Source organism: Gastrolobium bilobum, unplaced genomic scaffold (assembly GCF_033153095.1).
Source record: "Gastrolobium bilobum isolate Gb01-03AN ecotype WA unplaced genomic scaffold, APGP_CSIRO_Gbil_v1 utg19495, whole genome shotgun sequence".
Taxonomy (NCBI): domain Eukaryota; kingdom Viridiplantae; phylum Streptophyta; class Magnoliopsida; order Fabales; family Fabaceae; genus Gastrolobium; species Gastrolobium bilobum.
The window spans coordinates 263,070-279,959 of record NW_026898451.1 but is presented as its reverse complement, the minus strand read 5'-3'; the positions used below and the strand labels follow the sequence as shown (position 1 = coordinate 279,959).

Genomic DNA, 16,890 nt, shown 5'->3' with positions numbered 1-16,890 from the left:
TTTTTTTTTTTGGTTCCTTTATAAACAAATGATCTTAATTCGTTTTCATTTTTTGTATACTAATTTTCTTTTTATCGTTTTGTGTTCTGTATACTTATTCTCTTTTTTTGTTTTTTCAGGGCGAAATGTTTCTTGCTACTGTGAATAATTTTTTCCTGTGTTTTGTTTCTTCGTTCGTTTTTTTAGCTGATGTTGTATTTTTTTTTTTGTTCCTTTATAAACAAATGATCTTAATTCGTTTTATTTTTTGTATACTAATTTTCTTTTGATCGTTTTGTGTTCTGTATATTGATTCTCTTTTTTTATTTTTCAGGGCGGAAGGTTTCTTGCTACTGTGAATAGTTTTTGCCTATGTTTTGTTTCTTCGTTCGTTTTTGCAGCTGATGTTGCATTTTTTTTTTGGTTCCTTTATAAACAAAAGATCTTAATTCGTTTTTATTTTTTGTATACTAATTCTCTTTTGTTTGTTTTGTATTCTGTATACTTATTCTCTTTTTTTCGTTTTTCAGGGTGGAATGTTTCTTGTTACTGTGAATAGTTTTTGTCTGTATTCAACGTCTTCGATGTTGTGTAGTGCTTGCCTGTGTTTTTTGTCTTCAATATCTTCGATGCCTGTGAATAGTTTTTTGTCTTGCTGTTGAAAAAGAATTTGTAACCGATGGATAAATTCCTAATAGCATAACATATTAATTTCATATTTTTTTTACAGAGTGTTTCTTCATTATGTTGTGTTTGAGGCTCTTATTTTCTGTACCCAGAAAATAATTATTATTTCAACTTCTCATATTGTAATTGTCTTGATTCGTAATATCAAATTCAAATTTCTAAATTATTTTCAGCTTTGTGTTCACACTCACAGGAATTTGAAATGTTTCCTATTATAATAACATTTCAAATTTTTATTTTAAATTTAAAAATTCAATTAAGATCTCACTAACTCCTGCATTGGTATTTGCCAGGCCTATTAAAATCTCACTAACTTTTAAAATTCAAAATTTAAACTTAATATAGAAGTAAAAAAAGTTCAGCATTAATTGGTGGCAAACATCTATATTAATACCCCCACTACTGCTTACCAAAAAAAATACCCACACTACTTTTTCAAAATTCGAATTTTAAACATAATATAGGTAGAAAAAGATTTCAACATTAATTAGTGACATACAATTGTATTAATATCTCATTATTTTCTACATAGAAATGAGAATAATAATATTTATTGAAAAATGTATATTAATTTAATGCAAAAAATATGTTCAAAAAACCTCCTTTAGTTCCTTGAAAATTTCATTAATGTATGTTGATAGAATAAAATTAAAACGAATAACAATTCCCTAAATTTTCATTTGAATTTATTGATGATTTAATGGTCAGATAACGTATGCTACAATTAAAGTTTACAATCAAAACAAGTGAATGCATTAGTATCTATTTCAGTGGAGTTATATAATTGTGACACTCGGTACAAAATAATACAAAACGATAAGAAATTTTCATACAAATATTTTTTTAAGAAAAATATTTAACGTAAACGTTTTAAATTTATATGTATAACCAATTAGAAAAAATATAAAATTATAAATTAAACGAAAAAATTAATTTTTTAAAGAATATTTATAATTAATTCAAAAGATTTTAAATTTTAATAAAATAAAAATGACATTTATCATTTTGTAAAAAATAAATTATAAAAATTTAATCACTACAAAAATGTAATTTAATATATAAGAAATAAATTAAGCTTTTATTCTTTTGATGTAAGAGTGTAATTAACACAATTTTCTATACCGTGAGTGAATAAATAACTAGAAGTTATTACTTGAAGAATATGCACGGTTTTTTCTATTAAACGCAATGTCAAAATACACTTTTGTTTTCTAATTTATGACTACTACTTGTAATTTATTTTCTAGCAAGACCTAAGCTCCCAAGTCATAGCCCGGGTTCAAGTTTCAGGTTCAAATAAAATTTCTCGGATTAAAGATTGCAGTTAATATCCGACTTGCACACCTTCTAAGTATCATACATAATAATTGTACAGAGAGTATGCTTCATCCAAGTTTAAATAAATTTATTTTTAAAAAAGTAATTGCTTATTTTTAGCATATTTCCCAGATTTTGAAAGAAGAAGAACAACTATTCCATCATTTAAGCATTTCTAAACAAGCACTTAAACCATGAAGATGTTTTAACAAGCCCAAGTTATCTCTTATGGGCCTATTGTCAGCAATTGGGTGGAGCCTATCGGAAATTGCACAAAAGTGCTTGTGATCAGCAAATACAAATAGGAGACTAGGAGAGAATTAATTCAAAATTTCATATTAAAAATTGCTAATAATAAATTTTAGGATTCCATTTTTCTCATGTTGAAAAAAAATTATCTTCTGTAAAAAAAAAAATAACTATATATTACAAATAATATATAATTATAGGAAAAAACATCTATCCTTTTAAAGGATATAAGCTTATATCATTTTAGATTCTAACCGTTGATTTTTGTCCATCAACGGTTATAAACTATTGGGTCAAACTTAATGGGCCAAATTTATTATTAATTAATTAATAATTTTGATCAAATAAATTATAACCGTTGATGAACGAAAATCAACGGTTATGATCTAAAATAATAAAAGCTTATATCCTTTAAAATGACACATGTTATTCCCATAATTATAATGGAAAAAATTATTTTTTTTCACTCCACTATGTAAGTCGACAATGTCTGAGAAGAGTAAAAAAAATAAAATAACCTTAATATTATAACTATACGCTACTCTTAATACATTTTTTTCGGAGAAATTTTCTTTTTCAGTTAGAGGACACTATAATCTGGGTAATGAGGTGGGATAAACAGTTAGACAAGGTTTAAAAAAAATGTGTGGGGTTTAGATTTACAAAATAGGACACTGTCATGTTCCACGAGTGATTCCTTATCTAATAACCAATAGCCTGTAAGGCGGAACCTAGAGAACCTTTAAATTACAGTAAAGTAAACCACTACTTATTTACCATGTACCTAGAAATCATAATAACTTAAAGACACCTTAAAATCGCTAAAAAAAAGCTTCAGGTAAAACTTTACAAAAGAGGACACTATCATGTTCCACATGAGAGATTCCTTATTTAATAAGTAATAACCAATAGCCCTTAAGGCGGAACCTAGAGAACCTTTAAATTACAGTGAAGTAAACCGCTACGTATTTACCATGTACCTAGAAATCATAATAACTTAAGTACTTTGACATCTTTAAATCGCTAAAAAAAAAGTTTAGGTAAAACTAAATTCACAAGACCTATGGTGTGACAGAGTTCATAAAAGAACCCAAAAGAGAATTATACATATAGTATATTTAATAATTATCAACGTTAATCGGCGGAGTCCCCATAACCATAGGGGTTTTTGCTAGCCCAATTCCATTGATCACGGCACATCTCAACAATGCCATATTTTGCCCTGCCACGTAAGATAATTTTTTGTGAGAAAAAGGTAAGGACCAGAAGAGCTCCCAGAATTCATCAATAAAATGAAAATGTTCCTTAATATGACAGTTGCAAATTTGAATTTTGAGGAGACAGAAATGTACGTGAAAGTTTCGTTACAAAAAAATGTGCACTTAATATCTAGCCAGTATAATCAGGAGGGAGACGATCACTATCAACAACGTGATAATGTTCACTGCAGGCAATAATTTAGAAAGCAAAGCCTAAAGATCAGTTAAATGTCATGAGCCAATACTTTTGAAAGCAAATTAACACTTACTTCCACTTAAGTTCTCTTTCTGCTTTCTCCGTTGATGCATAAACAATTTCAGCATCACCAGGTCTCCGGCCAGCCATCACCAGTGGAATTTTCTAAACAAATAATCACAAGAATTAGTTATTAATGTACTGAAGAATAGCTCAATCCAAATATATCATATACGACCTGGTTCAAGGTCGTCTAGGTTTTATGAATATAAAAAATTGAAAGATAAGTTGGATAGAAAGAATCTCAGAGGAGAAATATTGGGTTTATAGAACACTTTGTTGCTCACTTCTCATGTTTCCATAGCACTCCATACATCAAACTATCAAAGCATGGTAACTGATATTAAAGCAACCAATTTAACTTCAAGAAGCTATATATCCTCAACTATAAGTGCACCGATTTAGACTATGGTTTCAAATCCATAAAACATAAAGTTTACTCTATCCCCGACAAGTGGGGGGGAAGCACGTGATCAAAAAAATGCTTTAAAAATAGGCATTAAAGTGACCACAAGGATTATGGTGACAGATACAAACCAGAAAAAGAAACATTAATTTTTACCTTTCCCGAGGCCTCTTCAAAAGCTCTAACCATCTCCAAAACTGATGTTCCCTTTCCTGTTCCCAAGTTATAAACCTCACAACCTGTGTACACACACCATGAAAATTAAAGTCATAAAATTCTACCACAATAAAATTGCCACATTGGCACTGCCTCCGAATTTACCAGAACTGAGACAGAGTAAACTATATGAAGATATTGATGAATTTGGAATAATACCTATATTAGATTCATCTAGTTTAAGCAATGCAGCAATGTGCCCATCTGCTAAATCAACAACATGAATGTAATCGCGAACCTGAGAAAAAGATAAGACCACAGAGTAAGATCCTCGGTGATGAAACCAAAAGTAGATCTTCCAAAATGGGAAATAAATACATGCACCCAACAGAAACCATCCAACGAGGGAAGGTAGTTCACTTAAGCAGAAATGCTATCAGGGGAATTCAAATGGGGAGATGGGGAGACATTGTGCACATGAAATGACCCAACTATAATTAAGGTAGCTCAGGATGTGTAACTTGTAACGAACCAAAATATTCTAATCCAAAGGGAGAAGAGGTGCATGGTGTGAGCTTTGCTAAAAATTCATGCAAATTTCCTTTCCAAGGAAAATTTTTAGTAGAAAAGTCAAAGCCAGTGAGAATATACCCCAGTGCCATCAACTGTATTATAATCATTTCCAAAAACTGTCAATGCAGGCCGTCTGCCAACTGCTACTTGCTGAACAAATGGCATGAGATTGTTTGGAATTCCGCGAGGATCCTCCCCAATATAACCACTAGGGTGTGCACCCACAGGGTTGAAGTATCTCAACAATATTATATTCCATTCTGGCTCTGCACGGTGGACATCGCGACAAATTTCTTCGATGATAAGCTGACAGTCAAAACTCTTATCAGATATCATTGCAAGTTTCAAAGACAAGCATTAATATAAACAATATTCAAGAATTTTTTTTAGTTTTGAGAAAAGGAGGATGTCCTTAAGACAAAAAGATGAAAATTACAAATAATTTGGAGGATAGAGGATCCTCCTTAACAAAAATAATATTTACCAAATTATAAAAGATTTTTGTAGAAGACCCCGACAATAGTTGGCAAAGACGGAATTCGAATGAAAACCCAGTTTCACTTTACAACAAATACCCTTAAAAGTTTCCTAGTCATACCTTAGTTTGTCCATATGGGTTCATTGCTGACAGAGGGAACTCTTCTGTACATGGAACCTCCTTAGGCCAACCATATACAGTGGCTGAAGATGAGAACACAAGCTGAAATAATTCAAATATATACAAAATCAGTGAAATAAGCAGAATGCAGCATCAAGGCAATAAAATAAACTACATAACCAACCTCACAAGACACTTCAATGTCAACATACAGTGTTAACCTAAGGGCTTAATACTTTCCCACTATCACAACAAAAAAACTATTACAGTAACCCGTTAAGGACCACAAGGCTTCATATTGAGATTGAACAAGGTGGCTCCCCTTCCAGTCTCGCATATAAATTGTCAAACAATAGTGAGGAGCATAAGCATCCTAGAAAAAAAAAACAGAAGTTGCAGCAGCAAAAACAACAACTCGAGCCCCATGAATATTTGACAATGTTAGTATATTCATGGCTGTTGGAGACATGAGGAGCATAAGCAACATGTCTAGAGCCCCGTGAGTAGCTTAAACATCCTCGAAAAAACAACAGCAGTTGCAGCAGCAAAAGCAACAACTCGAGCCCCATGAATATTTGACAATGTTAGTCAAATATATTCCTTCATGGCCGTTAGAGTCAACTACTTAACTGAAATTTAAATAAAATATACAAGCAATACGTAAGGCAATTCAATTGGCAATAGACGCGTTGTACTCCAAGGGATAAGAAGGAACTCTAAAACAAAAAAATAAGAAAACAAGTAAAAGACATTACAGTGCCATAGAAGTCTGAGAATATTAATAATACTCTTTCCATGCAGTTGAAGTCTATCATGCAGGACCAAAAAAATGCACAAGGAATTTACCTTCTTGCATCCATGGGCAGCCATGACTTCCAATAGAGTTATTGTCCCGATCAAGTTATTGTTGTAGTAGAGTAACGGTTTCTGCACACTTTCACCAACTGCTTTCAGTCCAGCAAAATGTATGACAGCATCAAACCTACGAGAAAAGAAATAGATAAGAAGCAGCTATAAGATACATGATCAAGTACAACTGTAAGAGAACATGAAGCACCAACAGGAAGGAATGAATTTTATTTTTTTTGTCATTATTACAGAAACTTCTGTCGTAATATCCTAAGCACCGACAAAAGAAAAACAAATATTCTATCATAATCCTTACTGTGCGGAAGCAAAAATTTGATCTAGTGCAGCTCTGTCTCGGAGGTCTACCTGCAGTGGACACAATATAATAAAAACAGTCAGTCATCACTATAATAAACTAATTGCAAATATGCTCCAATTCACTTGAGCAACATGTAAAATTAAATGATTAAAGTGCTTAGCATCTATAATTGCCACAACTAGAATATTCGTAAATAAGACATGTACAGTAGATTCGAAATAGCCCAGATAAAACCAGCTGTGACAACTGAACTTTATTCATTTATAAAAACCTTATAGATAGGAGAAACTATATAATATAAAATTCCAAATTGTAAATCAAATTAGACATCATAGAAACCACAAGAACGAGATTGGATCTAACTACAAAATAAACACCGTTCTCCAAAACGACATCACATCAAAAAGTACATCGTGAACTTTTGGGATGAATTTGAAACAGACAGAGCACCTAATCCAATTACTCTAAAAACTTTAAACTGTCGCCGTCTGCTAACGCGCAACGGCACGGGACGGAATAAAGCACAAAACTTTTGCCATTTGGACCCACCGACCGCAATTGCAAAATTGCACAAATATCCAGTCCAGACGAATTACAAAATTCAAACAGCAAAACCCGAATTGGGAAACCTAAATCGCCAAAATCATTAATCTCGAAAAACAAAAACCATAAAAAAAAAAATCAAATTTTGATAAACATAAAGGCATGCAACAGATCGAAATTGTATAAAACAGAAAACAGGAGGAGCACCTTGTGAAAGGAAAGGTTATTCCCAAATTCACCGGCGAGCTCCCTGACTCTGTTGATGGCGACTTCGGAGGAATTGTCGAGGTTGTCGACGACGACAGCCTTGAAACCGCCGAGCAAAAGCTGAAGAACGGTGTGGCTGCCGATGTAACCGGCGCCGCCTGTTACTAGAACGGTTTTGGGACGCATGATTGAACCGTTTTGCAATGATGGGTTTGAAATCTTAACAGGTGACCGAAAAAGAAGGGAATTTATATAGGATGGTGTAGAGGTAAGACTGCCAATGCTGACGCGCGATGCCATATTCGTAGAAGGCGAGAATTCTGTGACACGTTCCGAAAGTCATGTAATCCTTACTTTAATTTGATTTTGATGCTTTTATGGTAATTTTTATGGAGGAAACAACAGATCAGCCACGTGGATTTCCAGTATGTCCACTTCTGATTTTCGTTTATGGAGTTTCTTTCTTCCTTATATTGCGTCCACATCAATCACTAGGACTTTCTAGTGCTGTCTTTTTTTGGTTTGTTAAAAAAACTGTGAGCCTAGTTGCTCAAGCAATTTTTTGTATGGAAGTTTAATGAAAAAAAGTGTTTATCTTATAAATGATACAACTTATATCTTTTCACTCTTACAAAGAGGTGGGATTCACGCTTTTAAATTGTTTTGTCCACTCTCTTTCCTCTTTTATCTATCTCTTTTTCTCATTTAAAATGACACAATTTTACATCGTTTAAAATGATACACACTTTTCCCAAGTTTAATTGGGTAGGTTATATTTATTATTTTTATTATTATCTCTTATTATCAAATCTTAATCGTTTATCTCTGTTAATTTAACCATTATAATTTATTGGATCACTTTTATTAATTAATTATTAATTTTCAATAGATTATTAGATTAACAAAAATCATGGTTAAGATTTGGTAGTAAGAATTAGTAAGTAAAAAAAAAGATAGTAAGTATAAGTTTTCCCAATTTAATTATGTGTTTATTTTTAATTTAATTTAAATTGTATCATAATTTTAATTTATTTAAAGATTATAAATTAATATATTTATTTTAAAAATAAAATTAATTGGCGAAAACTTGTCTTGTAAAATTACTTTATCAGACAAATATTTCTGCACCTTTTTTATGTATGGGTGTGCATAGTTTCTAGATTGAGTGGATGAATTATTAGAATACAAAAGAAAAGTACATAAGGGGAATGAGCAAAAAAAAGAGAGAGGATGAGGCAAAGAAAAAGAATGTGAATGAGAAGAAGAATGAAAACTGAAAAAGTGAAGATGAGAAAAAGAAAAAGAATGTGAATGAGAAAAAGAAAGAAAACTGGAAAAGTGATAATGAGAAAAAGAAAAAGGAATGAAAAAAAAAAGGAATATCAAATTCAGGGCTGCAGATAAGTTATCTGCATTCACTTTCAAAACGACATCGTTTTTGCATTAAAACATTAAAAAATTATAATTATAAATACAATAATAATCCTGAAATAACTTAAAAATATAAAAATACCATGATTTTCGCCCCAAAACGAACCCTTACTTTATATTGTAAAATGTAATTATTTTATTAATAAGTGATTCGCTACAAAAGGATTTTTTGTTAGTGAACGTGTCACAGTAATACCTTGTTTTTTATTAAGTTTCTTTGCTATAATAAGAAAATTACGCTTCCTTTTTATTTATTTTTTGTATTCATATCAATTTAATCTAGTTTAAATACAATCAAACCGGTCTACCAAAAAAAAATACAATCAAACCTATATGGGGAACTGTATTAAAAAAAAAACTATATTGAGAACAACTCTTTCAATTGTATCAAACATGTCATCTATCCTATGATTTTTAATATTAACACATGCTAATAATAACAAAAAAAAAACTAACCGTAAAATGAAAATCCACAATTAGATAGAAAAATTTTGTAGAGAGAGAAAATACTTGTAGAAAGATAGTGAGATGGTTGAGAGTGATCGATGGTGGGGTTGGTGGAATTTATATAGGGTAGTGGCTGCATATATCTCGGTCAACTGCCCAGCGAGAATGGTGCATATGTGACACATGGATGACATGCAATATGTGGTTGTATAGAGTAGATACAAGGTATGTTTTGATGATAACAAAGTGGCAACAACAAAAAGATAAGAGTATTGATCAAGAGCAAAAAATATCAACCAGATGTGGATATTGAAGATGTATGATGTAGCCACACAAGAAAAGTGATGTCATATCAAAATGACAAGATCATTGGATCAAGAGCAACAAGGAATAATTAGAAGAGCAACATCAAGATCAAAGACAACTAACCATGAACAACATCTAAGAGAAGCTCAATATCATAACCATGGTGACAAATGATCAAAACCAACAAAGTGTCAAGTATTGTCATATTCAACAAGTCAAAGCCTCAAGTTCAGGTAAAGATCCAAGACACAAGACATGAAGCTAAGTCTAAAATTATATTTAGAATATATCTTTAGGACTTAGAATATATGTAAGGGTATATGATAGATTGCATTGCATGAGCTCAAAGTTTTTCTCAAATTAAACGTGTTTTTCAAATTGCATAATCATAAATTTTGTATACTTGAAAGAAATTTGAAAAATCCAAGGAAAAAATCCTTGACATATTGTATACCTTCAAAACATATTTATCAAGTCAAGATCTTTCACAAAAAGTAGTTGGAAGCAAGCTAGAACACATTTGAACTTAAAATTGGTTGCTTAATTTCGCAGCTGTCTTCCATACAATTTTTCGTATCTAAGATGATGGATTTGGATATTGTGTTCTTCATAAAAGTTGTAGATCTATCTTTTATCTTTCCAACGAGACCAGGCTCACATCAAGCCGACATGTATAACTCAAATTATAGTCCAAATACGAAACAGTGTTGTTGCTGTCAAGTTGGGAAACAGATCCCAACGGCTATAAAATGGCTATTTTTCAAAAGTGATCCCAACGGCTATAAACAGCTATAAAACGACTAGTTTTTCAAATGAGATCCCAACTGCTAGTTTCCCAACGACTATAAACGACTAGTTTTCAATGAAAACACTATATATGCATTCCCAATGACTCAAAAACATTGGACATCATTTCTACACATATTAAGCATACTTTGAGAGCTTCTACACTATCATTTGCATATTATTTCATATCTTTCAAAGATCAAACATATTTGAGCTCATATCTTGAAAATCCATATACCCATAGTGCTTAAAGTTGTATATCCACACTTTGAGAGTGTATATTCATTTCTAAATATATTCTTCGTTGTATTCTTGAGTTGAAAGGGTTGTGAGACTCGTTGTTTGAGAGGTGGTATTTTCATATGTAGAAGACCACAAAGTTGGAAAATTATTTAGCTTCAGTTAAATATTACACAATGTATTATTTATTATATTATTTCATTTTATTAAATTATCTGAGAGAATGGTATTTTTCGTTATTACGGCTGGAAATGATTATAGTTAGAAACCTCAATATTACTAAGATTTATCTCATGTGTGTTTGTTTTTTGCTAACCTTTCCAGAAAATCATAATGCCTAATCTAAGCTTATCAGGAGAAGGATGGAGTATCAATATTTACTCTTACGAGGATCGCATGGAGTTTTATATTGTAGTAGGAAATCAAGGAGATGTTTCGATATTCTATGCTGAGAGTGTGGAGACTTACACCTATAGACTAGATTAGGATAAGACTCTTGTATTGTATAATTATGTGATGTCAGTATGTAAAATATAAACTGAAGTGATGTAATATTTAGTAGACTGTAGGACCTATGTAAAATAACTTCCTTTTGTACCTGACGTAACATTATCTATAAAGTAATGTTGGTAGATGTTTATATAATTTTCTTTACTGTTATTATCATCAATATGTATTAATTAATAACATTAACTCCTTTTCATCTTATTTCTCACTGAATGTGCATAAAGCGAAAATATACATAAAATAAGAGAATATGCAATATTCCTTACAAAGGTTAACATTAAGGGATGTTACATTTTATGGTATCAGAGCAGCGGTTCAGATTAATAAAGGACCTAAACTATTATAGTTGTTGGGTATTCTGTCAATGGTCATGCATATTTTGAATTATTTTACTGAGCCTGATCAACTCACTATCATAAAACAATATATGTAGATCTATTGCAGATATCTTCTTCAACTTCTGAACCAGAAATTAACCCAGTAACTGATGCATTTACCCGTGTGGCAGAAGCTTTTAGAGAACAAACTGTAACTAATCAGCAAAATATTCAGGAGCTGAGGGAGGATCGTTCAACCAGAAATCACACCCATAATAATGAAAGTGAAAGTGGACCTAGAATTGTCAATGCTCCGGAAGGACCTAATTCTGACTACAAAGGACTTACAGAATTTCGTAAGCATAAACCATCCACTTTTCGTGGAGACTATAAGTCTATAACCCTGAGGCAGTAATGGAATGGATAAAAGAACTTGAGAAAATATTCCTGGTAATGGACTGTCCTAATACTCATTGTGTAAACTTTGCCACATACTTCTTGATTGGAGAAGCAGAGCATTGGTGGACAAATACCAAAAATCCAAGGAACATGGATTAATTGGACAATCTTTAAAGATGCCTTTTTAGAAAAATACTTTTCTCAAAGTGTAAGAAACAGAAAAGAAATAGAATTCCTTGAACTAAAACAAGGAAACATGACTGTTGGAGAATATGTGGCAAAATTTGAAGAATTATCTAGATATTCTAATTATATACAGAATCAACCTAATCAGGAATGGCTGACAACTAAATTTGAATCTGGACTAAAACCTGAACCAAAAAGTATGATAATAGGACACCAAATCAGGAATTTTTCATCATTAATAAACAGGTGCCGAGACATTGAAGCAAGTATGAAGGAGGCTGAGGATGCAAGAGAGAAGGACATAGCCCTAAATCGAAGAAGGAGTGATGACAATAACAAATGGAGGTTTTCGCGGGTGCAAAACTCGGGAACCAATTTTTCTAGCAATGGAGGGAAGAAGAATGCGGGTCGGACGAATTCCCATATTCAGGTATGTCCAAAATGTAAAAAAAATCATGCTGGAGAATGTTTGGCAGGAAGAGGTGTGTGCTTTAAATGTGGAGAGCCTGGACATATGTTGAGGAATTGTCCTCAGAATCAAGGGCATAATTCAGCAAACCAACCTACAACAAGAGGAAGAGTTTTCACCTTAAATGGTCAGAAAGCAGCTCAAGCTTTAAACTTGGTTCAAGGTACGGGCTTAATACAAGATTCTCTTATAACTGTACTTTTTGACTCTGAGGCTTCTCATTCTTTCATATCCTCATCTTCTGCTCAAAAGTTAAAATTGCCAATTTCCATTTTACCTTCTTATCTTGAAATTTTTCTTCCTACTGGAGAAAAGATAATCACATTTCAAGTTGTAGAAATTGTCATTTTCAACTCGAAGAAAAATTGTTTGAGATAGATTTAGTTTGTTTGCATGTGATTGATATAGATGTAATTCTCAGTATGAATTGGTTGTCTGCTAATTGTGTGGTCATTGATAGTCATAATAAAAGTATAATTTTCACAAAAGAGTCAGAACTTCCCAGTGAATCTTTATTTTTGTCAACTTCCCAACTTAGGAAGAGTTTGTTAGATGGAGCACAAGTATATGTTCTCTTTAATCTTTCAGAAGCAAAGGTTAAACCTGATGCAACCAATATCCCTATTGTCTCTGAATACTCAGAGGTTTTTCCGGATGAAATTCCAGGTTTACCTCCAAACAGAGAAATTGAATTCTCCATTGAACTAATACCTAGAGTAGGGCCAATTTCTATTGCACCTTATAGGATGTCACCTGTAGAGCTTGTTGAACTAAAGAAACAATTAGAGGAACTTTTATCAAAACAGTTCATCAGACCAAGTGTGTCACCTTGGGGAGCACCAGTGCTTTTTATCAAGAAATAGGATGGAAGTATGAGATTGTGTGTGGATTATAGGAAACTAAACAAAGTCACCGTTAAAAATAAATATTCTTTGCCTAGGATAGATGACCTTTTAGATCAGTTGAGAGTAGCCACAATGTTTTCTAAATAGATTTGAGGTCAGGATATCACCAAATTAGGATTAAGACTGAAGACATTCCAAAGACAACCTTTAGGACTAGGTACGAACATTATGAATATCTAGTGATGCCTTTTGGATTAACAAATGCTCCAGCTGTATTTATGGACTATATGAATAGGATTTTTAGATCTTACCTAGATCAATTTGTAGTGGTGTTTATAGATAATATTTTAATATATTCTAGGAATAAATAGGAACATAAGGAGCATTTAAGGATAGTATTACAAATTTTGGAAGATAAACAATTGTATGCCAAACTTTCAAAATGTGAATTCTGGATGGAAGAAGTTAAATTCTTAGGACATGTTATATCAAAAGAATGTGTGACAATTGATCCTAGTAAAATTGAGGGTATAGTACATTGAGAAAGACCTAAGACTATCACTGAAATCATGAGTTTCCTAGGATTTGCATGATATTATAGAATATTTATTAAAGGATTTTCACAATTTGTATTACCTTTAACTAGGTTAACTAGAAAATGAATCCCTTTTGTTTAGACACAAGAATGTGAAGATTATTTTCAAAATTTGAAGAATGAGTTAACATCTGCACCAATTTTAATAATTCCCGATCTTTTAGGAAAATTTGAGGTATATAGTGATGCATCTAGAAAGGGGTTAGGTTGTGTTTTAATGCAAGAAATAAAAGTTGTAGCTTATGGGTCAAGGCAGTTAAGACCTTATGAGGAAAATTATCCCACCCAAGATTTGGAATTAGCTGCAGTAGTTTTTGCACTCAAGATTTGGAGGCATTGTTTATATGGAGTCAAATTTAAAGTTTTTAGTGATCATAAGAGTCTTAAATATTTGTTTGATTATAAAGAGTTGAATATGAGACAAAGGAGATGGATGAAATTTTTGAAAGATTATGATTTTGAACTAAAATACCATCCGGGAAAAGCAAATGTGGTGGCTGATGCCTTTAGTAGAAGATCTCTTCATATGTCATATTTAATGATCAAAGAAATGGAATTACTAAAAAAAATTTGAGACATGAGATTATCTGTAACTGTATTGCCTCAAAGTTTAGGTATTAGTGAAATAAAGATTGAAAATGAGTTAGTAAATAAAGTTAAAGAAGCTCAACAAGAGGATCCTAGTTTAGAAAAAATATTGGAACAGGAAGGATTTATCAAAGAAGATGATGGTTTAGTAAAATTTCAATGAAGGATTGTTATACCTAGGAAGGAAGAATTAATGAAAGAAATTTTGAATGAAGCACATAGTAGTAAATTCACAATTCACCCTGTTCCACTAAAATGTATCAAGATTTGAAAAAGATATTTTGGTGGCCAGGAATGAAAAATGATATTGTTGAATATGTTTCAAAATGTTTGGTTTGTCAAAAGATAAAAATTGAACATCAAAAACCTTCAGGATTACTTCAATCATTAGACATACCAGAAAGGAAGTGGAAAAGTGTAGCAACTGATTTTGTGATGGGTTTACCAATAACTCAGGAAGGGTATGATGCAATTTGGGTAATCATTGATCGATTAACCAAATCTTCTCATTTTCTACCAATTAATGCTCAATATTATATTGAGAGACTAGCATAAAAGAAATTGTCAAACTTCATGGTATACCTTTAAGTATTGTGTCAGATAGAGACCCTAGATATACTTCTGGATTTTGGGGATCATTACAGCAAGCCTTCGAAACTAAGTTAAGACTTAGTACCGCATATCATCCTCAAACTAATGGTTAAACAGAAAGAACCATTCAAACTTTAGAGGATATGTCGAGAGCCTGTATTTTGGAACAAGGAGGTAGTTGGGATAAATACATGTCATTAATAGAGTTCGCCTATAACAATAGTTACCACTCTAGTATTGGAATGGCTCCCTATGAGGCACTCTATGGAAGGAAGTGTAGATCTCATTTGTGTTGGTATGAAAAAGGAGAAAACAGTTGTTGGGACTAGAATTAGTCCAAGAAACCTAGAGACAAATTCAGATGATAAAGGAAAATCTTGAAAAAACTCAAAGCAGACAGAAAAATTATGCTGATAACAGGCGTAAACCTTTGTCTTTTGAGGAAGGAGAACATATCTTTCTTAAAGTTTCTCCTACCACATGTGTAGGTAAAACCCTCAAAGTTAGGAAATTGAGTCCTAGGTATATTGGTCCATTTCAAATACTTCGAAAAATAAGGCCAGTTGCTTACCAACTTGCTCTTCCACCTCATCTTTCTAATCTCCATAATGTTTTTCATGTTTCTCAGCTTAGAAAATATGTCCCAGATCCCCCACATATTCTTAATTTAAATTCAGTACAAGTTAAAGAGAATATATCTATTAAGACCAGACCAATTCATATTCTTGATAGAAATATGAAGCAACTGAGAAATAAAGCAATTCCATTAATCAAAATATTGTGCAAAGGACTTTCACCACATGAAGCAACGTGGAAAAAAGAAGAAGAATTACGACAAATGTATCCATAATTTTTCTTAACAGGTATGTCAAAATTTTAATTAGAAGGGGAGAAATGTAATATTCAAAAATAAAAAATAAAAATTTTGACGCCAATAGCGCCAATTGTGGTGCTAAAGAAAAAAAATGGCGCTTTTAGCGCCAAAGGTAGCGCCTTTCGCGTCAATTTTCACGCGAATCACGTGAATGTGTATATATATATATATATATATGTTTACGTATATGTATAATAATAATAATAATAATGATAATAATAATAAAAAATAAGTAATTAAATATTAAGATAAATGTATATAATATGTTAATAATAAAATAAATAGTACTAATAATAATATAATAATTGATAAAAAATATGTATAAATATATTACAGAAACTAAATAAAACTTATTACGTAAACGTGGAGCCATCTGATAAATGTTTACGAGAATCTTTCTAGAAACATATTACGTGGTTAGTTATTATCTGAATAGTAATGATTAATTAGTTACTAGTTCGTTCGAATCTAACGAAATGTAACTGTAAGCAAGTTTCTTTGTGTATATATATATATATATATATATATATATATATATATATATATATATATATACTTCGTTGTGCATAAGAGGAAAGAGAGAACAACGAGAAGAAAAAAAAGAGAGAGAGATCAGTGAGAAGAGAAAGAGATATCAACAGAAAAAGAAAAGAAGGAAAGCGACGAGACAGAAGGTAATATTGAGAGGTTTAAAAACATTCTTTCATGTTTTTCAATCATTTTTGCAAAAACGATGTACCGAATTCTTTTCTTTATATATTCTTCTGTTTGAGTTTATTCTTTGATTTTATTCTTTTGCAGTATATTGGTTTTCTTTTAAACTTTATTTCTTTTCAACAACTGATTATCATGTTGACGAATTGTTTGGTACCAAATAGTTATGAAGAGAATGTGTAAATTTAACTGATGAA

General features: G+C 31.7%; 1 protein-coding gene across 1 annotated transcript; it reads right to left on the bottom strand.

Moving 5' to 3' along the window:
• Positions 1-2,922: 2,922 nt before the first annotated feature.
• LOC133316389 (UDP-glucose 4-epimerase GEPI48-like) lies at positions 2,923-7,798 on the bottom strand. The gene is made up of 9 exons (XM_061518129.1): positions 7,399-7,798; positions 6,646-6,695; positions 6,327-6,462; positions 5,481-5,582; positions 4,961-5,188; positions 4,529-4,607; positions 4,310-4,392; positions 3,761-3,852; positions 2,923-3,454 (listed from the first exon to the last, which is right to left on the bottom strand). The coding sequence occupies exons 1-9, from the start codon at positions 7,696-7,698 to the stop codon at positions 3,367-3,369; spliced, it is 1,158 nt and encodes a 385-aa protein (XP_061374113.1). The 5' UTR covers positions 7,699-7,798; the 3' UTR covers positions 2,923-3,366.
• Between the last annotated feature and the right edge of the window lie 9,092 nt (positions 7,799-16,890).